At 48.9% G+C, this 26154-nt stretch overlaps 3 protein-coding genes across 8 annotated transcripts; all 3 read left to right on the top strand.

Moving 5' to 3' along the window:
• The first annotated feature begins 1847 nt into the window (after window positions 1-1847).
• TTC12 (tetratricopeptide repeat domain 12) lies at window positions 1848-18056 on the top strand. Of its 6 annotated transcripts, none has more exons than XM_072354719.1 (21): window positions 1848-1971; window positions 2062-2207; window positions 2674-2707; window positions 3370-3447; window positions 3580-3701; window positions 3867-3926; window positions 4073-4144; window positions 4847-4907; window positions 4991-5179; window positions 6032-6101; window positions 7090-7178; window positions 7752-7920; window positions 8844-8936; window positions 9156-9219; window positions 9697-9831; window positions 9972-10073; window positions 10875-10943; window positions 11784-11885; window positions 12715-12814; window positions 13990-14215; window positions 17901-18056. In XM_072354719.1, exons 1-21 carry the CDS (start codon window positions 1860-1862, stop codon window positions 17926-17928), a joined length of 2121 nt encoding a protein of 706 aa, XP_072210820.1. In that variant the 5' UTR covers window positions 1848-1859; the 3' UTR covers window positions 17929-18056. The 6 variants fall into 6 exon arrangements, with proteins under 6 accessions (XP_072210820.1, XP_072210817.1, XP_072210818.1 ...); XM_072354716.1 differs by lacking the exon at window positions 17901-18056 and adding an exon at window positions 15164-15325; XM_072354717.1 differs by lacking the exon at window positions 17901-18056 and adding an exon at window positions 15164-15325 and having other exon boundaries at window positions 7755-7920.
• Window positions 17924-20189, top strand: LOC140261344 (uncharacterized). Its single transcript, XM_072354649.1, has 3 exons — window positions 17924-18064; window positions 18671-20008; window positions 20134-20189. Exons 1-3 carry the CDS (start codon window positions 18007-18009, stop codon window positions 20187-20189), a joined length of 1452 nt encoding a protein of 483 aa, XP_072210750.1. The 5' UTR covers window positions 17924-18006.
• On the top strand, window positions 19987-25074 carry LOC140261378 (uncharacterized). Its single transcript, XM_072354722.1, has 5 exons — window positions 19987-21800; window positions 22323-22541; window positions 23021-23177; window positions 23404-23533; window positions 24071-25074. The coding sequence occupies exons 1-5, from the start codon at window positions 20344-20346 to the stop codon at window positions 24220-24222; spliced, it is 2115 nt and encodes a 704-aa protein (XP_072210823.1). The 5' UTR covers window positions 19987-20343; the 3' UTR covers window positions 24223-25074.
• The last annotated feature ends 1080 nt before the right edge of the window (window positions 25075-26154 follow it).

Below are 26154 nucleotides of genomic sequence, written 5' to 3' on the forward strand. Positions count from 1 at the left end.
CGCCCTATACAGCACCCAGCCATGTCAGTGCCCGGTGCCCGCTGGGTTGTGTCTCGTGGATGAAGCCTCAGTCCTGCTCCCTTAGTGCCCCTGTGACCTCCCCATCCCCGGTACCCTTAGATTAATTTTGAAGAGCGTTTTTATACTTGCCCTTAATGGAGAATAATTTGTTTTAATTTATAAATGCCCCATTCCCAAGGTAGCTTAGGCTTCATTGCTTTTATTTAAACCTTTGAAGAGGGACCAACCTGATGCCGTTTGCGCTGTATATGTTTATATATGTATCCATGCCATACATATATATATCTATATGGCAACTCAGACTGATCAGCTTCTAGTTGTGGAGTGACATTTCATGCTGCGCCATACGTAACGATGATGAGGTAATAGTGCATCCAGTTGTTCAGCTTTTAGAGTGGAGTTTTATTTTCACACTTTTCTATGGAGCCTTCAAACCCCAGGTTTTCACACTAGGCTGTTTTGATAGTTGTTCTCAGACCTCCACTGACATCCTTACCCAGCATTCCCTACTTTTGGGGGCCTTCTATCTTGTTAAAAAAACGAAAAAACAAAAAATCTTTTTACCGAGTGAAACATCGATTCCACCTTTATTCCCATTCTCACCGGTGTAAATACTGATACTAACTGAGGATTTTGACTTTGCATTCTGTCAGAATACTGTGTTCAAATAAAAACTACGAGAAAAAAATACCAACAAAAAAAAACCCTCATGCCTGCAGTCTGCACTTCTTCAGGTGTCAGGGATGGTGAACGGAGCTATTCTGGAGCGCTGGGTACCACAGAGAGGAGCGTCCGTCAGGTCACTGTGTGTTCCCCAGGGGTCAGTACTGGGCCTGTCCTGTTCAGTACCTTTATTGATGTGGATGAGGGCATTGAGTGCATCCATAATAAGTCAGCAGTGCAGCCAGCAGGAGCAGGAGGTGACCGCTGCACGCAGCTCTGGGGAGGCCGCAGCTCAGTGCTGTGTTCAGCGTTGGGCCCCTGGCTGCAATGCAGACATGGAGGCCCTGCAGCGTGTGCAGAGAAGGGAACGGAGCCGTGAGGGGTCTGGAGCTCAGGGGGGTCTTATGGGGAGCGGCTGAGGGAGCTGGGATTGTTCAGGGTGGAGAAGGGGAGGCTCAGGGGAGACCTCGTTGCTCTCTATGACTCCCTGACAGGAGGTTGTGCTGAGGTGGGGGTTGGCCTCTTCTCCTGGGTTGATGGGATGAGACGGAATGGCCTCAAATTGCTCCAGAGGAGGTTCAGGTTGGACATCAGGAAAAGCAGCTCCAGAAGTGAGATCAGACACCGGCACAGGCTGCAGGTGGTGCAGTCACTGTCCCTGGAGGTGCTCAGGACACGTGGAGATGCGGCACTGAGGGATGTGGGCAGTGGGCAGCATTGGTGGCAGGTGGACGATTGGGGTGGATGGTCTTGGAGGTTTTCTCCATCCTGAATGATGCTGTGATTTCCCACACGGACTGAGAAGCTGAGAGCTGCTCTGTGTCAGTCCTTGGTGGCTGGAACTGCACACAGAAGGTAACACTAGTACATCTATTATCCCACACAGAGCTCTGCCGTTTCTGCATGCCCGGCAGCTGAAGATCTGAAATCTGCAGAGCCCAGGAGGCAAAACAGTCCAAGCCCTTTGTGCTGCGTGCGGCTTAACTGCAATAGCTTTTATTCTCTTGGACCTTCGTGGTGGTGATATTCCCTGCCTTTCCCAGGACAACGAACAAACAGCTCCGCCAGGCAGCACTGAGGGAGGATAACGCGAAATGGCGGCGTGCGAGACCCGCCCCGCTGCGCCCACCGCTCTCGTAGCTACGCCCTCACGTTACGTCAACAGCGTGGTATCCATGGCAACACCGCAGACGCTGTGCAACTTGCGGCCTCCCGCCATGGCGGCCCTGGCCGACCCGCAGGAGGAGGAGGATTTCCAGCGCTTCCTGCTCCGCGTGGACGACATCAGTGAGTGCGGCAGCGGGGTGGGCGAAACGGACGGGAGAAGGAAGGGGAAATGGAAAACTCCGCGTCCGCCTCTTCCTCGGCTCTCCGCAGGCCGCCTCGTGCAGGGCTTGAGCTCTGCGGACACCGCTGTGCGGGACGCAGCCATCGCCGAAACGGACCGACGGCTCCGAGAGCGGCAGGACGGCGGGCACAGAGCGGACAGGACGGTCATCAACACGCGCAGCGACCCCGTACGGGTTTGTGGGCCGGAATAATGCGTGTGGGGCAACTTCAGCTCCTGCCGAGCAGAACAACTGCGGCGATGCATAAGGGCACCTCAAAGCCCACCCGGTGCCATCCCCGGCCATGGGCAGGGCTGCCCCCACCAGCTCAGGCTGCCCAGGGCCCCATCCCACCTGGCCTTGAGTGCCTGCAGGGATGGGGCACCCACAGCTCTCTGGGCAGCAGTGCCAGCGCCTCACCGCCCTATGGGGAAAGGATTGCTTCCTCACGTCTATATTCCCCATATCTCCACTCTCTCACTCTAAAGCCGTTCCCCTTTGTGCCATTACTATCAGACCATGTAAAAAGTGCATCCCCTCCTGCCTGTAAGCTCCCTTCTGGTGAAGACATACTTCACCACCTGTTCCATTGCTGCTATGGATTCCACTGAATTATCCATATGCAAACCTACATGTGCTTTATTTCTCTTTTTCTTTTTAGGATTCTGTGCACGCAGGTGAGGCAGTGCAGACAGGTAAGGCAATGCACACAGGTAAGGCAGTGCTCCCTGCAGCCCTCAGCACCCTCTGTCTGCTGTAGCAGTGGTGCACTGAGGGTTGCTCTCAGCTCACGCAAGACCTCGTTCCACTGCCACTAAAGTGAAGGCAAACTCTTTGGACACATCTAGAAATGCATTTGTGGTTCATAGCCGTGTGGCTGAGCGTGGCCGTTGGTGTAGTTTGTCACTGCAGTATGCAGTTAAAGGTTGTTCTGAATTCAGAAAGAAAGAAATGCCTGCCTGGAGGTGAGCTGCTCTGTGGGAAGTACAAACCTGAGAGCTCAGATGTGTCAGTGTGTGACTTTCTCATTCCAGTTTAATTTCCAAAGTGTTTCCTTAAGATCTTCTTGCACTGTGGCTGATGCTCCAGCCATGGAGACTTTCAAGGTGAGGCTGGATCAGCCCTGGGCAACCTGATGGAGTTGTCTGCATCCCTGTGCATTGCAGGGCAGATGGACTAGACAACCTTTAAAGGTCCCTTCCAGCTCAATGAAATCTGTGATTCTTTGTAGAGAAGTGGTTCAGATGCACCTTAGAAGTGACTTTTTATTCTTATGCGCAGTTTGATTTTTAACAAAGTAAACTTTTCTTTTTTAATCTTTCCTAACAAAAATGCCAACTTTCCTCCCGGCTCTCAGAGGCCTTCCTGGCTGCTCTGGAGAAGGATGCAAAAGAACGAGCTAAACGAAGGAAGAGAAATGAGCGCTTAGCAAATGGTAATCACCAAGGGCTCTTCCAGCTTAATGCCTTTGGGAGGTACCCAGCTGGTGTGCTTTGGGATGTGTCACTGCATGGGGGCAAAACAAATGCAGATGTGTTACTTGGAGTGTGTGTGTGCTGTTCTACAGCTCTGAAGGAGGAGGGAAACGTTGCCTTCAGGAAAGGGGACTACAGCACAGCTGCCCAGAGGTACACTGACGGCCTGCAGAAGCTGAAGGACATGCCGGAGCTGTACACCAACAGAGCACAGGTCAGTGAGGGAGTGAGCTGCTGGCCAGAATGCAGCTCTTGGTGTTCTGTTAGTGGCATGGAGCCTGAAAAGGATGGTTCTGCTTCCTGTGGGAGTTTCACAAGAGGTGATGGGTGTTGCTTGACACTGAGGCTTAGTAAAGGGACTTTGTTGGCTGTATTTCAGGCCTACCTGAGGATGCATGAATATGGGAAAGCCATCGGTGATTGCGAGTGGGCATTAAAGGTACGTTCAGTGTGTTGTTCTGTGGTCAGAAGTGTTTGTGAGCAGCTGACGGTAAGGAAATGGCATGGTAATGGAGGGGGGGATATACTGGGGGGAGATACTTGAAGTTTCTAAAGACTTTGTGTAAAATTCCTTTTTTAACACAGTGCAATGCAAAGTGCATTAAAGCCTATTTTTTAATGGGGAAAGCTCACCTGGCGCTTAAGCACTACGATGAGGTGAGTTGACTAATTCTTATCTGCTAGACTGTTCCTGTGATTTTGATGTGATTTGAGTGAAAGGGACTAATCTGTTGTGTTTTGCATCAGACAAATGTGTACATGGAGCTTGAAAAAAAATCTGTCCTCCTGCAAAGACAAATAATTCTAAAATCTGCCCTTCTTTCTGCTTGTGTCCTTTCTGATGGTCTGCTCAGGATGTGTGGCAGCTGCACTGTCAGCCTGCAGGCAGAGAGGCAGTGCTGCGCTCAGTGCTTTATCTGGTGGGGATTTGTCGCCACTTGGTGACAAATGAGCAAAGTGTATTTCTTCTCTTTTATCCTAAATCGCTCTGTGCAGCGATGGTATTAAACTGCAAAGCAATAAGAAGTGACTGCACGTCACCTCTGAAGGAGAAAACCTCCCTGCGTTTTGGATTAAGTGAACTGTTAAGATGAAAGGTACTAATGGCGATAGCGTTTCTTTTTCTTTCTGTGATGCTGAATGTCAAGCAAATGATTCCGCTCCATATCCATGTCTGAAGTCCTGGTGGGAGCTAAAAACTGTTAAAATAATGGAATATCAAAGCTTTGGTTTGCCTCGTTCTGTAAATATTTTTCCTCAGACTTTAAGACTCTCATAGGCCAGGAACTGACAGCCAGGGATGTTGGAACCTCCTTATTCTTCTTTGAACATAAGAGCCTGTTTCTTTTCTGAGTTAAGTCCAGGCAGTGCTACCAGAAGCTCTTACAGCTTGATCCCCAAAAGGAAAGTTTATTTAAAGGTAAGGAGTGTCTGTTTTGCTGCTCACTTGGTTTCTAATCAGAACATTTTGTTAACTTACTTTGATTTCTTTTGCTTTCCAAGATTGCATGAACGAGGTTAACTTGGAGGAAAAAAGAATGCAAGAGGAAGACAGAGCGATGAAAGCATTTCAGTCCAGAGAACATGCAGCTCTGTCCATAAAAGATCTGCTGCAGAAACTCGACAGGCCCGACCAGAACATCCTCTACTACACAGGAGGGATCCAAGTTCTGACAGGAGTCATGAAGGAGTGTGAGTGTGTGATGCAAACCTTGTTTCCATGGGGGTTTGTAACCTGGGTGGATGAATACGACTGCAGTAGTTTTTGAAAGACCAAAAACCTATTCCTCTGTTACAAAAATATGACAGTGTTTGCTATTTCAGCATTTGTATACAGTGGATGTTTCCATGTTTCTTTTTATAGCTAAACCAATTCTGTAGCTGAGCTGTTGATACTTCTTAAGGGTTTGGTCATGTCATAGAGCCATAGAATAGCTCAGGTTGGAGGAGACCTCAAAGCCCACCCAGTGCCACCCCCAGCCGTGGGCAGGGCTGCCCCCACCAGCTCAGGCTGCCCAGGGCCCCATCCCACCTGGCCTTGAGTGCCTGCAGGGATGGGGCACCCACAGCTCTCTGGGCAGCAGTGCCAGCGCCTCACCGCCCTATGGGGAAAGGATTGCTTCCTCACATCTAACCCACATCTCCCCTCTTTCACTTTAAAGCCATTCCTCCTTGTCCTGTCACTATAATTTAAGAGGTCTCAAATTACTTTTGAAAAGTTTGCACTTCTCTGTTGAAGAGCAATGATTTGCAAGGCCAATCTCCTGTTTAAGTCCTCATAAAAACTCTTGAAAATGAAGTCAATCATTCTCCACTGCACCAGGCATCAATTAGAGTGGTCTTCCACTTCAAAGCTGTTTCTGCTTCAAGTGCTCTTGAAGTTTTTCCCCTTTTTCACAATGCAAACCTCCTTTCCCCAAAGCTGTTGATCCAGTGACCTTTTCCTTCATCGCTGTGTTGCAGCAGAGCAGGTGTCTGCCTTCACCATGGCGAGTCGGCCAGATGGCTCACGGAGCTGACTTCTTTCTCTCTGCCTCTTTTCAGGCACTGAGCAAACTTTATTTAGAACAAACAATGGGTTCAGTATCATCAATGACAACAAGGTCATAAGACGGTAAGAGCCCTCCAGAAGAGAACAGTAGCACGTTATAGCATGAGGAAGTGACTATGTTGTTTTCAAGAAACTCAATCGCCTCACGAAATGCAGATGAAATGATCACAAGATAATGGAATAACTGGTTGTAATGTCTGAATAGACTGACTTGTATTTGACCCAAACAAATAGGGCTCTCTTGGATTCAGTGGACTCATGAGTTTCTGCTCCTGTCTCTGATCTCCTATCTCTGTGCAGATCCCCTATCTCTAACGGTGAGAGCAAAGCTGTTAAAGCTTACTGTAAGAAAACAGCTGATGCAAAAGTGTAGTTGCCTTAAGTATGTCTGGCTGGGCATCAGTAAATGTCTCAGCTCAGCTCTGCAATGTAACCTATAAAACCCTTCAGTCCTGTAACTGAGGAGGAAGATTCCCTCTGGGACCTGTGTTCTCTGCTGCTGTGTGTTCTGGGCAGCCATTAGATGGTGTTTTATTGACCAAGACACAAATCCAGTTCAATTGCTTTCTAAACTTTGTCCTGTGAGGGATCTCTTGCCTGATAGATGACAGATGCAAGATCCACAGAAAAGATGTGATCTGAAAATTTGGCACAACTAAGTTGGTTCAGAACAGTGTGATCTGGTTGGAAAAGGGTGTCCTCCTAGATTTGCACCATGCTCTCACACCCTGGCTCACCACGATCATGTCAGTGCAGAACTGAATGCGCTACTTGTGTTGCTTACTGACTGCGGGAGCTCTGTGTGTGCTCAGGGTGCTGTAGGTTCAGTAAAACATCAATCTGCCATTGGAGGAGGTTGTCTGGAAAGCAGGTCTGGTTCAAGGTCTGAAAATGTTTAACTAATGAGCTGCTGTCAGAGCTTATGAGCTTATGTGTTTGTATGGCAGATCCTCATTGCTGTGAGGCTTTCCCAGTGTTCCCAGCCAAAGAGCTAACCCTCATAGTTTCATCTGCCTTGGGTTCTTTTTGCAAGCTAATGTTTCTCATTTAGGAACTTCTGTGCAGAAAGAAAGAGCACTGCTGAAGTGGATCTCTGTGTTTCTCTTCTCTCCCTTTGGCAAGCTGTCTGCACTGGGAATGGTAAAGATGTGATCAACATTAATCATTGTTCATGTTAATATGGCACACACTAGAATTGTTGTTTGGTACCAGCATTGCTTTTCCAGAGCACTTGGGTCTAGGCCTTGCTGTCAGCAAAGCTTTATGGGGGTTGGAGCTATTCTGCTGGGAGGCGCTTCAGAACAGGGCTGAGTTTCCAGCCTGTTTCTGTGCACATCTTACATATGCTGAAGGGGCAGAAAGTCAATTCCCTGTGATTATTGCTGGCTCTTAAGATAACATCACATCTGTTTTGTCTTTTTTAAGCAGTTCTACCTGTAAAAAGCAGAAATGCTGTTAGAGAAGGGTGGATTCCTTTGGCATCAGCATTAAGGGGTCGGTTTTCTGAGGTCTGCAGGGAGGTTAGCAGCGGGATGGAGTGGTGAAGTGGTGCAGGCTGCTACAAGGAGAAGAGTGCTTGGTGCCTGCACCTCTGCTGACTTGTGTGTTGCTGGGTCCAGCGGATTCACAAGGAAGTGTGTAGTTAGTGAGAGCAGCAGTGATGGTGGGGATTTCATGCCTGTGACACTGTGCTTAGATTCCCTCTTTTTTCAGAAGAAAATCAGCGGCTGCTGTTAACTCACCCTGATGTGAATGCACAGCTGATGGAACTGCTGTGTTCTGGTGTACTGGAGATCCAAAAGGAGACGCTGGCACTAATTGCTCTCTATTCAGATAATGAGAATGGGAGGAGACTGCTGGTCAGGCACCAGGACCTATCCAGGTAACAAAGGCAACTATAATTTGGTAGGGCTCCCTTAACCCTGGGCTTGCAGAGGTCCAAAGCTCGCTCCACTAGCACCAAGCAGAGCAGAAGTGGGAGTGAGGTGCATGGAGAAAACAGACTTGGTTCCTGGAGATGTCTGTGGAAATAAGCAGGAGGCACTTCTTTCTGAAGAGGTGTAACTTTGAAGCATCATTATGGGTTTTAAACCAGTAAGGGTGTGTCCCTCGCACTCCAGTAAGAGCTTACATTGTTTGCCTCTTGATAGCTCATGCTTTCCAGCAGCTGCTCTCTCCTCATCTGGCTAAGTGGAGAAATAAAAAGCCCATTACCTCTTAGCTCTTGTCCTGCTATTTCCTTCGTAGAATGGTTTGGGTTGGAAGAGGCCTTTAAGATCATCTAATTCCAACCCCCCTGCTACAGGCAGGGACACCTCCCCCTAGCCCAGGTTGCTCACAGTCCCATCCAGTCTGGCCTTGAATGCTTCCAGGGAGGGGACATTCACAACCCCACTGGGCAACCTCCTCCAGTGTCTTACCAACCTCACAATAAAGAATTTCTTCCCAGTATCTAGTCTAAATCTACCCTCTTCCAAGTTTAAAACCATTCCCCAATTTACCTGTTAAGCAGAGGAGAAATTTTTAATGTGCTACTTTGCACTAAAAGGTTTAAACTGGTGGATAAACAGAACAGATTCTCCAACAGATGTACAGACTTCACTGTGTTGCATGCAATGTTCATCCTGAGACCTGTAAAGCTTTTTGGTTAAAACACCCACTCACCCCCCAAGACTGCTGGGTTTGCTCAGCACGTCCTTCTAAAGCACACAGTCATCACCAGTGATCTTCTTCCCTGCAAATGTCTTTAATAATTTGGCCAAAGCTGACATACAGTTTTTTTGTCTCTTTATGTATTAATAACAGATGGCTGCAGATATTGATGACGTTTGTCAACAGCACTGATTCCAGGGCTAGCAGTGCCATGAGTATCCTGTCGGATTTAATTCAAGAGGAAAAGTAACTTGCACTTTTTCATTTTTTTTAAATTGGTTACAGTAGTAAATACTAAGTGACCTTGTGATAGAGGCTGCCAGCCTTCTTTGCCATTTTGCCTTCTTTACTCTGTTTACCTTCTATGTATGTTGCTATTCTGTTGCTTTTCTCTGTTTGGTTGTTGTTGTTGTTGTTTTGCTAAAGCTCTAACTGTCCAAACATGGCTTTCTTTATCCTCAACAGGTTCAAAGCACAGTGTCGCCTCACGTTTTCCACATCTGTTTTACCATTGTTCACCCAACTGCTGGTATGGAAGGTCTTAATTCTGTGTTTCCAACGTGTTCTTCTGTAATATGTCTCATTACAACCGCTCCCAGTATTGAAAGGGGCTGTAAGAAGGAAGGAGGCAGATTCCTTAGGGGGTTCTGTTGTGATAGGAGAAGGGGAAATGGCTTCAGACTACAAGAGGGGAGATTGAGACTGGATGTAAGGAAGAAGGTTTGGCACTGAGGGCGGTGAGGCACTGGCACAGGTTGCCCAGAGAGGCGGTGGTGCCCCGTCCCTGCACACAGCCAAGGTCAGGCTGGACGGGGCTGTGAGCATTGCTGGAGCTGTGGGTGTCCCTGTGCACTGCAGGGATGGCACCGGGTGGCCTTTGCAGGTCCCTTCCGACTCAAACCATCCTATGATTCTGGGAAAGATTCTGAAATCTCAGTCAGAGAGACAGAAGCACCTGTGTGTTATAATTTGTTATTAATTTATTCTTTTGCTCTTCCATTTTTAGGCCTCAGCCAAGCTGGTGGACCAGGCAGCCCTTGCACGTTGCATTGGCATTATGGGGAACCTGTGTGCAGATGCAGCCATCCGAGTACAGATGGCTGAGTGCACTGAGTGCTGGCAAGCCTGCTTGCAGCTGGTGGTAAGGAAGCTTGGTGTCTCCCTACAGCAGTGTTTTCTTCCCTGCTGCCCCTGAAAATGGCGCCTGTGCGATGTGTGTGTGCCTCCCCCAGTGATGATGAACGTCTGAATTGATCACACTTTTCTCTCCTTTGTGCATAGGATGGATGTGCTGATGTTGGCACACCCAAATATCGGGAGTGCGTGTTTGTAGTGCTGGGTCTCATGATGAACTTACTGCTTGAATCAAACTCTGTCATCCAGGTAAACAAGACCAGAGGTGTTCTTTGGTAGCTTTCTTACTGTGATTGCTTTTTTGGCCATACAAAATATTTTGAGCAGTTGGAGCACCTTCCTCCTTCATTACTGTAAATGGGACCCATGAAAGTTCTGCAGCTTAATTGGAACATTTTGATTGAATGAGGGAGGGAATGGCCACAGAACAGCATGGACCTCACAGCCTGCACCAGGAGAGGAGCACGACTGCGCTATGTGGATGTACAGCCTTCTTTCACAGTTCAGGTGCTGAGGCGCACTCCTAAGGCTCCAGCATTAGATTTTGCTGGTGTTCAGTTAATTTTTGTTGGTGTTTAAGGTTACCAGTCAGGATCCTTGACAGTTCAAGTAAGCTGAAATGCAGAAAAATGTCAGGAATGTCCATTAACACCACCCTGTGTAGACATCTAAATGTGGTACTGAGGGACTTGGGTTAGAGATGGTAGGTGGATGGTTGGATGAGGTGATGCTGCAGGGCTTTTCCAACTGTAATGATTCTATGATTCACCACAGACACACAGTTTTGACACAAATGCAGTGTGAGACATAGATGGTACCATGCCATCATGTTGCAAATGGTTTGTTTTGCATCGGTCTCCAATTCTGGAATGTTTTAGCTGCTTGGCACATCCCAAAATTACTTAACATTAAAGAAAAGCAACTGCTGAAGAGTGATTAACTTAGGGCCACGTGTGCCCCCATCTCCATTTATAACAGTTTATCAACTCATTTCTGCTTGAATGCTTTCTGTCAGTCAGCTGTTCTTGAGTTCTTGGCTTTGTTTTGCAGTGCCTTGCAGTGGACATCAGTGGCAGATGCATGTCCCTCCTCAGGGATCAGGATGGAAGAATTGTGACAGTAAGTAGATATCTCTGGAGTAAGGAAAGATCACATTTATCGATCAGACCCAAACACTTCAGTGCCAGCTCCTGACCTGTGCAAGCCTCTCTGTTAGGCTTTGAAGCTGAAAACAAAGGTTGAGTACTAGTAGGAGTAACAAAAAGAAATATAACGCACCACTTGGATTATTTGCTATTCCAGTTGATACAAGAGATGTTCAGTGTTTCCTTGAAACCTACAAAGTGGAAGCCTGCACAAATTGTTTCATCCTTTGGATGGTTTACAGTGCAAAGCGTTAAATCATTCTGGAATCAAAGGAGCAAGAACAGTTTGGGTGTTTAACAGCTGTTCCTTTTTATAGTTCCTGTTGTGAATCATTTGTAGGACATTGTACTCCTACTGATGGTGTGTAACTCCCACGTATAGTCATTATTCAAGGCAAATGGGTGGAAGCAGATGTGGTCTCAGCTGGGAGTCTCTTCACCTCTCTGAACTCACATGAACTGTTCTGATCTGTTTTATGTGCTATCAGAGACTCAGCGTTGTTGCTGGTGGAATTTGTTTCAAAAATAAGTATGCAAAGAATGTCCTGATTGTAGTTTGGTGTCACCTCCCTCGATATCGGGGCCTTTAGGAGCTGTGCTGAGCTCACTTTCCAGTAAGCAGCAAAAAAAGCTGTGACCTAAAGATGTTCTTCATCCCATTTTTGTAAACTCCTCCTTTTGTTGTTTGAATGACTTTGGGTTTGTTCTGCCATCTGCAAAACCAAAATAATTTGAAAACTCTTTAAATAAAGTAGTCCACACAAATAAATGTCTGTGTTTTTTTTCTCTTTTCTCCCACGCTTTTCTTACTCAGAGAGCCACTGGAGTGCTGAGTCGCATCCTGGCAGCATCCTCACTGGCAGTAGAAGAAGCAGTGAAAGGAGGAGTGGTGAAGAAAATGATCAAATTCCTGAAGGTAAAGTAATCCCACTGATTTCACTTTGGTTTTTTCTTTCCAAGTCTCTAAAGAAAACCTAATTTGCCCCTGCATTCAGCCGCCTTTCCTGAGGAGAAAGACCTGTGCAGTCACTCACGTGTGCCTGCATCCATTCCATCAGTGCTGGGGCTCTCTAGCAGAATTTCAACAAGTCTGGAGCATAACTGCTGCCTTCTAGTCTGCATCCCAATTTTTTCAGTTGTTTCTTCATGTGCCAGATGCTCCTAAGGTTCTACTTGTGGGGACCTGCAAAAGTAGGAATCCACCACTGCAGGCTCCATTGCAGGATTAAAGCTTAAGATCAGGGTGATAAAATTTGGACCACTGAAAGGCAGCAGAGCCCTTTCCTCTGATGACCAGTGAGTGCTGAATCAGGCCAGGGAGGAATGTGTTCCTAAGTATATACATGTAATATGTCTGTAGGCCCCATTTAGCTGTGTATCTGTGCACCTAATGGGATATGTATCCATGTAGCCTTGTGCAGATGGCTCAGACTTGATGTCCTACAGATTAAATCAGCCTTAAAAAGAAACATAACAGCCTAACTCTTGTAACTAGCAAGCACCGGAGCTGTTTGAAAGAAACTGGGCTCCAGAGATTGAGAGAATTCTCTGTGTGTGGTGCTGACAGGGGAGAGAGGTTTCTCTTCTATTTTCCAGTGTCTGTTCATTCTGAGGTCTTTATTTGGGTCTTAGGCATAGCGAACAGCTGTATTTGTGGTACATTACTCAAGGTTTTGTAACCTTGAGTAAGTTGGGGCTCGGACTGTATGTTTATTAGTTTATGTTTTATTCTAATCCAAATCTAGGCTGGAGGACAGACCACATCCAGTTATGCTATAAAGGTTCTTTCCATCTGCACAAGAAGTAGCAGACAAGCCCAAGAAGAGGTGGTGAAGTCAGATAAAAGTAAGTGACAGCTTCACTAATTAAAGACAGAATGCAAGAATCTCAGCACTATCCATGTACCTTCTTCCCTTCTAGGGCAGAGATAAACACTTGTTTTACTCTTGCAAGACTTCTGTCATGTTTTCTAAGTAATGCTTAACGGTCTTTAGTTTGCGTGGATGCAAACGTGCATCAGATAGAAAGCCTGAGTTAGAGAAACTGCCCTTTACATCCATATAATGGTTTGAAATGCTTTTTTGTGAGGGCAGAAACGTTGGAGGAACGTTTGGCCTCATATTAATAGGAGAAGGGTGAGGAGGTAGATTGCGAGCATCAGACAGGTGGGTGTCTCGGAGTATTTTTGAGTTACTAATATTTCCTCTAGTTGTGTGGTATAACAGTACTTAGATTGCTTTAAAATCCAGATTCAATTAATGCTTATGCAGTTACCACAGGGAATACTTAAGTACAATCTAAATGGTTGAACCTGTCAAGAAATTGTCAGCTTGTGTAGCTCTGCTTGAACCCAAAGGATTTTCACTCATTAAAAGCCTCTCAGAGCATCATCTTCCTTTTGTACACCCAAATTAGTTTCACTGTCATCTGCAGATGAAGCTTCCATTTCCTCAGATAGCAAGAGCAATTCTCTCTTGTTTTCACCAAAACTCTGGATATTCACCTTCTGAAAAGTCACTATTTTTGTCGTCATTTTGCCAGCCCAGACATAGCTCTGCTGCTAGGAGATTCATTCCTGTTGGAATTGAGCTATAAAACCCATCTCAGTGCAGGATTTCTTAGTCAGCAAGCAGCAACGGCGGCACGTCCAGATTCAGGGGAATGTGTAACAAATGGAGAAACACAAAGTCTGTATTGAAGAACCTCCTGGGGTGCAGATGCAATTTGCTGACACAGATGTCGAGGCAGGTGAAGAGGAGAAAGCAATTGGCGTCCTGACTCTGGTGGAGCAATGCTTTTAGCAATGCTTTTGTTCTTCCAGGTTTTCTAGGAAAATATCCTCCCTGTGGAACAGTGCTGGGGGTTCTGCTCTATTGTTTAGATTAAAGCAGCAGAAGATAATGTTCACTGCAGGGCAGTTGGACTGGATGAGTCCCTGCCATGTCAAAGGATTCTATGATATTGGTGCTATTTGAGCAAGTCTGGGCGCACTGTATGCATGAAATCTTTCTTGTTCACAGAGTTCAGCGTGTTGCTGAAGCTTTTGGACTCAGAGAGTGAAATGATTGTGGGAAATGCTGCATTCTGCCTTGGGCAGTGCCTCGTTGTTCCTGGAGCAGCGACATCCTTACTGAATTCCAACATTGTGATGGCTCTGTTGAAACACGCTGGTGGTGATGCTGCAAGAACTTCAGTGCAGGAGAATGCAGCAATTGCTCTGGGGAAGCTGTGTGTTGCAGAACCAAGGTATTGCAAAAAAAATAACCAAACACCAAAACCAGTGATAACAAAACTCTGTTCTCCTGCACCATCCAGTTGTTACTGGTCGGTAGTTCTAGAAAACAGACATATGAACCCATATGGGAACTGGGACATGATACAGGAAGGAAAGTGAGGAATCCATTAACACCAAACCAGTGTGGGTCAGTTCCATGCAGAGGCAGCAGTAAAAGTTTAAGTGTTCTATGAAAGGTCACTCTTCCTTCAGCTGGAATTCCCACTTGCTGTACTGTCCACACTGTCCTGCTTTAGGATTGTTTGTTTCTCTCACTCCAACTGCTTCCAGGAGCTCATTTTGCATTGTTTCATGTTACTTGTACTAGAAGAATGGACAGAGGAAGAGTGATGTTAAGCTTGTAGAGGTCAGAAATGAAAGCACAACAGAAGTATAAATGTCAGCACAGAATGTCTGTGCTGCTGCCTGCCAAGAGCGTGCCAAGCCCCAGCTAGCTGCACACTGCCAGGTGGACACAGAGCTGTGTTCTTGTTAAAAGAACTGAGTTCCAGCACATTTCTGAACCACTCCTGAACCACTGCAGAAAACAACGGGTAACGCAAAGGATAATGCTGAAGTTCCAGAAGTACCTTGTGTCATTTGAAGCCCCAAATGAGCAGGAAAGGATCTGCTCTGAGCTCTGGAAAGCACTGCAGGGATATGAAAACCTTATTTGGTTTGCTCTGGTGGTTCAGAGTGTCACCTGTATGAACAGTTATCAAGTATTATTTGGAACTCTGGCCTTTCTTTTCACGGGGAATAGTCACTTAGAAACCTTCTGTCATGTCACTTCAGGAGTTGTTAAGGCATTCAGTGTCCTTGATGCTTTGGTCAGGGAGTGTAGCAGAGCGGTGGGAGCTTAAGAATCTTGCTGTTAGTCACTTCCCAGCTCTCAGCAAACTTTCCCTTTGTCTTTTCAGGCATATTTTTCAACTGCGGGAGCTCAATGGCATGGCCATCCTCAACTCCTCTATGAAATACGTGCACAGCTCCTGACGGCCCCCAGACAGCTTTGATAAATGCCGTTCATATCCCTTGCTGTTCCATGTTTTCTTCTTTTCTTAATAAAGCTCATTCAAAGCAGATAACCTTTTCAGTTGCTTTCAAGTGTTTGAAGCCTGAGAAACGATATCAATATAAATATCAGGAGAAAGAAGATAGTTTATTATCTGGGCTAACAGCTGAAAATAACAACTTCTGCTCTGCTCATATTCACTTCAGTAAATGATGCTGCCCTTTCTGAGGGCCAGGCTTCTTGTTGCTTAATTGTTGACCATTGGTCATCTGCTCTGCGGTGTGAGTCAGTGCCCAGAGCTTAGAAGAAAACAGAAACAATCCCTTGCCTCCTGGGGGCTACATTATGCTTTGATATTGCATGTGTGATGCCACCTGCTTAAATATGTTGATTTTTAGCATACTAATTTAGTGAGCTGCGTGTCTTAGTGATAACTTATGGTAATGAGGTTAATGAGTGAATTAGGGATGGCCTCGTTTAGCAGCATTACTTTTGTAAATTTGGCCGTATCCCTTTGCCCTTTACATCTGAGTGGAGTAAGAACAGTTGCTGACCTTCTTGATCCTAAGGACTTTCTCATGGCCTCTTGTGTTCATCTCTAATTGTTAGAGACCGTAACACAAATGGTTCATCCTTTCCACGTCTGTGTTTACTGTAGAGGTCAATAACGAATTAAGAGCAGTGCCAAGTTAAGTGTGACCTGCAAAGAAAGGCAGTAACGCATTGCTCTTCTTAAGTATCCTTCCAAAAAGACATTTTAAATCATATAAAGAGGAGTTCAGTCTGAAGAACAGTCTTTCTGCACTGAAGTGTAGCAGTTTTATTGCTGAAGTTCATTGCCTGCTATAAAACAGAGCTTTAGCATGAAGGCAAAGCACCAGAAGTGTGCTTTAATCATCCGTGAATCAAAGCCCCACGGCTTTAGTGGATGTCTTCAATGCTTCTGAAAAGGTTATCCATTGCAGATCCTTCATGGAAAGCAGCAGTGAGCACTGCTGGTTGAAGGCCATCAAATTTAACAGATGTTCTCTTTGAAAATAAATGGGTGAACCTACATACAGATCTCTAGTACAAGCTTGCAGAACTTCAACTAGACAAGGACGTGACCATAAATGTGATGCTTCATTTCAGCCTTAGTTCTGAACATGGAAACTAAGAGATGTGTTACATTTACAACAAAGCACAGTCAGTCGTGCGTGACTTTGAAACAGCTTTTCCAGTTGCTTCCTTGATGCTTGTGGTGGTCTACGTATATAATCTCATCCCTTTAGAACAGCAGCCTATAAATTATATATCATCTCCTTTTTGATATCATCTTCTTCTCAGAACAACAGCTGAATCTTCTCACTTTAGAGGAAGGAATCTCTCTTGCCCCTGTTTTTTCTTCCCTGGAAGTGAAGGGTATAATAATCTCACTGTGTTTTATAAATCCTTTCCATTAAATTACACCCAGCCAAAGCTGGGTAACAAATATTTGATAGCTCTGTGTAGCAGTCAAGCCCAAATAAGCAGTACTGCACTTTAAGCCTGAGAAATGCCAACATCGTCTTACCAAGAAACCCCAAAACATTGGTCCTGTGTTCCAGGATTGGCTGCCCCAGGTACCAGTTGGGATACGTGCCTTTCCCAAACAGCTGTGGCAGTGGGAAGGAGCTGACCTTGGTGAGCAATGGAGCGGGATGGGCAGTGGGGCTGTCAGCGCAGATCAGGACTGTCTGCTGGGCTGCACTTCATCAGCCTGCTGCAGGACAGATAATGCCTTATTGTTGGCTCCCCTCAAGAGCGATCGCCTCTTCCTCGGTGTCTTTTACAGTGCTCTTCTGAGCTGTTGTTGTGCCGCTTATCTGAACGCTGCTCATTGTTCTATATGCCATCTCCACTGCACTCACAACATTCACAGCTATGTGATAACATTCTCATCTCCTCAGCCTGCACTGTTCCAAATTTCCTGTCTCCCAGAGTTTCTTTTGCTTGTGTGCCTGGTGCTAAAAGGACACCTGTGTGATGCTGCTCATCAGCTACAGGTGAGCATTTGCAAGAAGGGCTTGCTGTTAAAGGAAATAGGGATGTACAGGATTGCCAAACAAGCCCCTGGCCTTCTCTTCTGTTGTTATTCAAATTTAAATTGTATCATAAGCATAGAATGGCTCAGGTTGGAGGAGAACTCAAAGCCCACCCAGTGCCACCCCCAGCCATGGGGCACAAACCCTGGTGGGGCTCTGCAGACCTGGAGCACTGGCAGAAGCAGAACTGTGGCCTCCTTCCTTCCACTGTGGGGCTCATGGGGAGGAGGGCTGTTATTTGGGCTCATAGGGCTGGGCAGCTTGCTTTATGAGGGGCCTCCACCTGGGATCCAGGCTCATCCCTCTGTGTTTGGCTCACAGACTTTGGATCTTGGCTCAGGTGGCACAATGAACTTCTCTTCATCTGTGAGGTGCTGCCCCACAAACTGCCTCTCACACTCACAAGCAGGTTTTCCATCTTTGTCATGCACGCGAGCACAGTGTCTTCTTTTGTTAAAAATCAATTGATTCCCATTGGTCCAGGCTTCAGAATATCTGTTGGTTTTTTTTTTAACCAAGATTATTGGTTGCTGCCTGACCTGAACTCTTATAAAGTAACCCAATACTCTGCCCCTCCAGAACGAACGCAGCCAATGCTCTCTGCTGAGAGGCAGCAATGGCTGCTTAGAGAGTTGCCTCCTCTGAACACATCATTACTGGGGTGACTCAGGAGCTGCTTCACAAAATGCAGGACCTGCTTCCCATTTTTGTTCTGATTGCATCGGAGCTGTTGGATCTGTCTGGTGAGTGATGCGTTCTGACCTGATGTCATTTGCTGCCTTTCCACCTTCTTTTCAGTGCTGCATGTAGTGCCATGGGTCTCAGGTGTGTGGTAAGGGGATGAGTGAACACAACCTTCTTTGGGAACAGCTGCCTGGCCAAGTACTTTAGACAGCATGAAAGCAAATTGAGTTTGCAATGCTGCTGTGCCTCAAGCAAATTCCTAGGGCTGCTGTCACTCACAGCAGAGACTGGTCCCCCCAGAAGGTGTGTTTATGTATATGGGGCACTTTCCTTATCTGAGACTTTGATTCTATAAAGAATTTGAGTTCCTGCACATCTGTAGACACTTGTATTGCTTTGCTGAGTTGGAGCTAAGCTATGGAGCTTCCATCTATTTGTACAAAATCACAATTCAAAATTGTTATAGACTTAACATCCCGGTCTCCATCATCCACCAGAATCCATTTGTTTGCAATATCTGCTTCTTGCTTTCCCTTTACTCTGCTCACTATTCCTGAAGCATTTCCCTAACTTTCCGCTTCCCTCTCAGCCTGTTGCAAGGTGCTGCTGCAAACTGTTGGTTGTTGATGGACAAGGAAATAGACAAAGCTGTTTCTGTCTGCCAGGTGCCCCCAGAGCTGAGCACCATCCTGCTGGAGCTGCAGACCTGAGCCTTCCTGGAGAAACCCAACCGATATCTGGGAGCAGTCTGCTGCCGGTCACAGAAGATGACTTGGGTGAGGCAACCAATTACGTACAGAATCCGGCGGCCGATCCTACAAATGAAATGACAGCAGACTTCATTCCCAGCCACACAGAGGTGGCTGCAAGAGCAACAGCCACGCTGCCAGTGGAGCCGGTGAGGGGTGTGGAGGGGTCTGACCAAAGGCACACGGCAGCAGCTGTGAAGCTCCAGGACAGACAGCCGTTTCCTAATGAGCTCTTGAGCAGCACAAGCAGCCCCATCTCCACACAGGGGTCACAGGCTGCCACCCACCCACATCCCTCAGGAAGGGCTGCCACCATTACCAGCCCAGCCAGCTCTGGTGCTGACACCCCTCAGCCCATCCCCAGTGCAGGGATGCAGCAAGGTGCTCCTGCCTTGTCCACCCCGGGCATCCAGCAGAGGGAGGCACCAAGTCTTGAAACGTCTCCTCTGACTTCAACAGTACATTTCCGTCCTCCCAGAAAAGAAACAGCATCTCCATCTCCCACCAGAGAGAAGATGGTGATGCATCCACCCTCAGCACCTCCCACCAGCAAAAGGCCGAGAGACACAAGCCCCCAGGCACAGCCCCACAGCAGAGCTGCACAGCCTCGGGGTGTGGGTGCCAAGGTCACCACTTCTGCATTCCTACCAAGGCCAGCTTCAGGGGGCTCTACTGCAGTTCATTCCAGAACGACACAGACAACAGCTGGTCAGTTCTCCCCTGTTTTACCTCTGAAGGGAGAGACGGCAAGCAGCGAAGGCAGGAACTCAACGGCTGCCGTCATAAGTGGGTCTGGACACACAACCCAGCTGCCTGCTCTGCAGGACGTTCTGCAGGGCCATGCACACTCCTCTTCCCCACTGATGCCACTGGAAGCCCTGGATCGTGGTGATTTACCCCACACTCCATCTCAAGAGCCCACTAATGCTGCTGACAGACCACAGCCTCTCCCTTTGCCCCGGACCCTCAGCTGTACCAAACACCACTCCTCCCAAGAAACCCACAGCTCTCCAGGAAGCACAGCCCTGGTTTTGCAAAGAGATGCTGATCACCAGATGACAAGTAAACCTGAAATATCAAGATTCCCTGAGAAGCCACAGGTTTCTGCCAGTGCATCCTCAGTAAGTCAGTCACAAATGTCCACCTTAAACCTTTCCCAAACTACTACAGAGACCAAAGGAGCTACATCTGCACTCTCCCCAGGCACATCCACCCTGGAGCACACAGCCCCTGATGCAGCACTTCAGCCACCAGGTCTATCTCCTCCTTCTGCCGGATCCCAGTTAGTTGGCATCCCCACTTCTGCTGGGCAAGGACTCCACATACCAACTTCACCCACTTCAGCTCATTCCAAGTCTCTGCACCCACCTCCTGCTCAGGAAAACCAACCCAACACAACTGCACACCCCAAGGTGGGGGAGGCTGCCATTTCTGATGGGATCCCAGCACACCTGGCACAGCACCTGGTGCAGCAGTTGGGAACGTCACAGCACACATCTACCACAAACCTCAGTGCTGTCAGAACCGATCACCTTAACGTATTACCATCACTCCCGTATTTGTCCTTCCTGCTTAGAAATACCGATGGCATGCTATGCCTGCTTCCCACACAGGATTCCCCTTTGCCTATGCAGCTCCCAAATATCAGCACTGGGACTCTGGTTTCTGCTCAGCAAATCCTCACAGTGTCAAATTCTTCGTTATTAGATCCTGGGAACTTACCAAACCTGAGTCTTTCCAGCTTAATCCTGGTTAAGCCCATATTTATCCTCTTTCCCACCGACAGACCAGGCTTACAGGGTGGACCCTCTCCTGGGGGTGAAGGCAAACACAAAACCCTCTTGTTCACCAACCAGCAAGGTGTGAACGCAGTTACTGCTGAGCACAGCCGTGACATCCCGGCGATGTCTGCACGTGTCCCCCGCAGCCCCCCCACAGCACCTCTCACAGCTGGGAAGCTGCTTTCTTCATCACTGCCAGCGGTGGGGCTGCCCGATCCCCCACTCCCAGCCCAGCCTCCGTTGGCCATCGCAAGGACAGTGGAGGCTCAGCCCAGCAAGGAGGCAGCACTGCAAGGCACCAGGCAGGGCTCAGCCCCCACAGCGTCCTCTGCCCGTACACAGTGCGCTGAGTGTCTGCGCTCAGCCAGGACCACGAATTACCCACTGAGGGTGTCCACAAGCCCTGCACCTTCGCAGTTTACACCGCAAAGCACCCGCAGCTCCGAGCCGCTCCAAAGGCTGCCATCACCGGCTGGGATTGAACCCAGCACCGCACCAGCATCCCCAGCGCCTCCCACTGGCAGCGAAAGGAGCGGTTCAGCTGCGGGCAGCACCGCCGGTCCGGGAGCGGCTCTGCATCCCAGGGCAGCACCAACACCACCCTCTTCTATAAGCCCCGACCTTGCTAAGCACCTGGAGCTCACACCCGCCGTGCCCAAGCCCTCGGCCGTGATGGAGACCCCAACGCTAACACCGGTGCTGTCACCATTTTCAGCAGAGGCTCACATGAAAACAACAACGTCTGGGAAGCTGCTGGCTGCAGTTACCCATCCGAGGATGTACACCGGGTCCTCTGCAGGCCTGCCTTCCTCAGTGGCCGTGCACGTTCTCCTGCCATCAGCCGTGAAACACGATCGGAGCACCCGAACACAGGGCAGTGTGGGAGAAGATGTAAAGCCAACTGAAGTCAGCTCGAGTGCAAGGAAAACACCCGCAGGAAGCAGCACTGCTCTGTTTGACACGAGGCCGGAGCAGCACCCTGCAGCAGCACAGGGCAGCCAGGCTGCTTTAGCCCCAGTGCAATCTGCGTCTGCAGAAGCCGTGATTGAGACACACAGCTCCGCTGAGCAGCACCCTGGGCCGCCTACAACAGGATCGGCTGTAGGGCTGCCGCTGAGCACTGAGGAGGAGGAGGAGGTCGGACCCCGCGAGGTGACAGAAGAAGCAGCCGAAGGCTCAATAACCGACCTCACACCGCTGGGGTCACAGCCGGGAGAGCCCCGCCGCCGCAGCGCCGTGCAGCCGGAGGGCGCCGTGCTGAGCGGGTAATTGGTGCAGGAGCTGCTGCTGTGCACTCAGAGCGTGGGGGTGGGGGGGTTGGTTAACATCTACAGTGCTCCATGGGCTCAGCAGCACGGGCATGATGTATTGCTGGTTTAAGAGCACTCAGTTCATTCTGCAGTGACCTCATAAGTGTGTTTAAAAACATGAGTAATCTTTCTACATCTCAGATGTTAGCGCTGCCCTTGCAGACCCAGCTTTCTTTTGCATTGCAGCCTTTGACTCTCTGCCTCCCCTTCCAAACAGCTCTACATGCAGCTCTGCAATGTGGGAGCGTCTGATGGCACAATGAGACAGGCCAGCAACATGTGGATCTTCCCAACATGGCTGTGTGGAGGCAGGAGGTGGTTCAGGTCACACCAGGGTCTACTTGCTCTTCGTTTCATTCAACTTGTTTGCAAACAAACACCTCACAGATCTGTTTGGTTTCACCCAGGAAACCAACCCTAGCACTGAGCAGCTGCATAGCAGGGCTGGGCTCAGCTGGTTTCTTCTTTCCCCTGCAGCGTTGCGGTTGTCAGTGATGAGCTCTGTGGCTCTGGGAACTACACAGTGCAGATGACCCTGCGCCCCGTGGCAGACACCAGCCTGGAGCTGCAGGACTCCTTCCTAGCTCTCGTGGCTGTGCAGAGCAGCCTCCAGCCTGTGCTGCAGCTCCGCTCCTGCTGTGTGACACCATCCAGCAGCCTGCAGGGCCCCAGCACTGTTTGCTGCCCACTGCCCAGGTATGGCACCAGGAGGTCCAGATGGGGCTGGGGTGGGACGTGTAACCGGAATCAACACCGTAAGACACACGGCTGTCCTTCCTTCACACTTTGACCCATACAAATAACCTGACCCACTTTCTTGTGCAGTATTATTGTATGGCATCCTCCTGCCCTTCCTCCTGTGGGAGCACACAGCCCGGGAGCAGAGCAGCCCGGAGGTGGGAGACCCGGGCTGCAGTGAGAGCTCACCCCTGTGCTGCTGCTGATCTAAGTCAAGCAATGAGAACCACAGCACTGCACCCCTTTTAGAGGTTTCAGCACAACTGACCTCCAAGAAACAACAGCAGACACACATCCAGGCTGGGACACTGACATTTTGGGGACTTTTTTTTGCCTAGGACCTGGCAGGCAGCCTATGCAGAGCAGTGTCTGCCCCTTCCCTGTCCTTACCTGGGAAGTGCTGGAAGCTGAAGCTGTTTTCTGTTTGCCCTTGCCAGGCTGCCAGCTGAGTGCAGACACATCCAGCTACTGCCAAGCAGTGAGTTCGGAGCTGCCAGCTTCACCATCCAGCTGTTCCAGATGCTGAATCACTCCGTAGCCTATCTGCACTGTGAGCTCAATGTCTGTCTGCAGGGCCACACAGACTGTGAGCAGGTACATGGGCAGGGTCTTCCTTTGCTGATCTGAGCACTTTCCGAACCTTTAGACTTCCTCCCCCATGCTTGGCAAGGTTCAGGGATGGGTTGCCTGCCAAACCCATGTCAGTGGCTCATACTCAATGTGGGTCATGCCATGGATTTAAGAGGCACAGCACTATGGAGGCAGGAAGTGCTATGAGGGCTGTGCAGGGCTCTGCTCAGTGCTCCCCATCTCTTTCCAGGACTGCTTTCTTGGTGCGGAGCTTCTCCCCCCACCAGGGGACAGGAACAGGCACAGAAACCCACACAACCTGGTCTCATTTGGCCCAGTTCTGAGAGCAGCAGACAGCTTAGAGTACAAACCTGCAGAAGGTGGGTCTCCCCCTTGGCAGTTCTACCCTGCAGAAATCTCAGCTCAGTTTATGGAGCTTTTTCCCTTTTCTTCCCATCCGTAGTGGAAATGCAGCAGCTGGTTTCTGTTAATTAGATGTTGCCCAGCTGTTAGAATGGAGAGGGATTCAATTTGGCACATCATGAGCATGACAGACTTCCGGAGCTCACTGCCACCATCTCTTAGAGTCACTTGTTTCTTTTATGTCTGATTGCTGTATTTAATTATTTATTGTTTTGCAAAGAGTATTGACTGCTGAGACCTTATGGCAAAGCAGGCAGTGTGTCTGAGGGGGCACTACCCATTCATAGCGTCACAGAACCATGGGATGGCTGAGGTTGGACAGGACCTCAATGATCACCCAGTTCCAACCTCCTGCCATGGGCATGGCTCTTGCTCAGACTGCTCTATGGAAAGAAGCAGCCACCCCTGCTTGGTATGCTGGAAAGAGGAACGGGTTTTAACCCCCTTTCTCTCTCCCTTAATGTTATTCACAGCTTGATGACTTCTCTTTCCAGGTCCTAATTCTGCCATGCTGGTGCCCATTCTGCTGGGATCCCTGACTGGCTTTGCTGTCTTGGGCAGTGTTTTCATCTGCCTTTGGCTGCATCACAGGCAGAAAACCAAAACCCTGAGTTATCCACCATTTGGAGAAATCCATGGTCCATGAACTACTCACAACTGCCTGGTCCTGCCTATCCCGCTCCACTGCTACACTAATCAGGAAAGCAAACGCTTTTGAATTGCACACTGTATTGCTTTTGTAGACCTGTTGGCCCAGGGAGCAAGATCTGTCTCCTTCCTTTCTTTCCTTCTGCACGCATGAGCTCACAAACTACAGAGTAGAGGGCTGTAGAAGCAGCCCATCCAAAGAGGAGAGCAGATCTGCCGGGTAGCTAAAACCTCTAGGTCAGAGTTCACTGTCTGTCTTGCAGAAGCACTCATTATTCCGTGCACTGCAGTAGTGCTGTGGAAATTAGCACCACATTCCATTTGACATTGCCTTACCCACATAGATAGTCCCTGTGCTAAGCTGTTAATGCCATTTATGCCCCGGACAAGTGTCATTAAAATCTGCTGGAGAGTTAAGGCATAGAGCAAGACCAAGTGTGTGTGCACTGAGGGTGACATAGAAACAAAGGAGCAGCCCCAGCCCCAAAGGTTTGCCCTCTTCCCTGTGATGCATCTGCAATCACAGCAGGTTCCGTGCAAAGCGGTAGCTCGAGGGGTGCTCAGTGTTTGTTGGTAACACATCCCAAACTTCCAGAGCTGCAGCAGGGCTGCCAGGACGTGTCAGCAACGCAGTTGTGCTTTGGGGAAGAAATCACTGCGCAGCTGCATGTGGCCCTGCAGTAGTGCTGCGTGGTGCTGGAGCAGTGCCTGCACTCACTGCTGTCTGCAGAACTCAGTTGCATCCTTCAAGTCCCAGCGCTGTGCAGTGTTGTGGCTCTTGAAAAGGTGGCTTCAGTTCCTGCACGCATCGTAAACGTGGAAAGCTGTTAATAAAGAGCGAGCGACTCTGTGCTGTGTGTGATGAAAGCTTATTTCTTAAAGTGGTTGCTTTCTCAACTAGGGTAAGCTGGTCATAAGAGATAAAAAAGGATGAAGTCCCTGGTGACTGGAGAAAAGGCAATATCAATCTTACTTATAAAATAAAGGTGGAAAGGATGACCTGAGGAACTGCTGACCTGGCTGCATCACTGCTGTGCTGGGGAGGATGGTGCAGCAGATCCTGCTGGAAGCTGTGCTAAGGCACATGGAAGAGAGGGAGGCGATATGGGACAACCAGCATGGCCTCACCAAGGGCAGGTCCTGCCTGACCAACCACATGGCTTTGGTGGTGTAACTGCATCAGTGAACAAGGGAGGAGCTACTGATATCATCTATCTGGACTTCAGTAAGGCCTTTGGCACGTTCCTCCACAACATCCTTCTCTCCAAATTGGAAATACATGAATCTGATGGATGGACTGTTTGATGGAACAGGAACTGATTGGGAGGTTGTACCCAGAGAGTGGTGGTGAATGGCTCAATGTCCAGATGGAGATGGGTGGCAAGTGGTGTCCCTCAGGGGTCAGTGCTGGGACCCGTGATCTGTAACATCATCATTGGTGACACTGACAGTGGGATCGGGTGCACCCTCAGCAGTTTGCTGATGACCCCAAGCTGTGTGATGCCATTGATGCACCTGAGGGACAGGATGGCATCCAGAGAGACCCAGACAGGCTGAGCTCTGGGCCCAGGGGAACCTCAGGAGGTGCAATAAAGCCAAGAGCAAGATCTGCACCTGGGTCATGGCAGCAGCCACTGTCAGGACAAGCTGGGGGACGTAAGGACAGAGCACAGCCCTGCCGAAAAGGGCCGGGGGTACTGGTGGGTGGCAGCTGGACATGAGGCAGCAGTGTGCCCTCGCAGCACAGAAAGCCAAGCGGAGCCCGGGCTGCACCCAGAGCAGCGCGGGCAGCAGGGCAGGGAGGTGCTCCTGCCCCTCTGCTGTGCTGTGACAGCTCACCTGGAGCACTGCGTCCACAGGGGGATCCTCAGGGCAGGAGAGACGTGGAGCTGTTGGAGGGACACAGAAATGGGGCCAGGGATGGAAGCCC

Source organism: Excalfactoria chinensis, chromosome 21 (genome assembly GCF_039878825.1).
Source record: "Excalfactoria chinensis isolate bCotChi1 chromosome 21, bCotChi1.hap2, whole genome shotgun sequence".
NCBI classification, from domain to species: Eukaryota; Metazoa; Chordata; class Aves; order Galliformes; family Phasianidae; genus Excalfactoria; species Excalfactoria chinensis.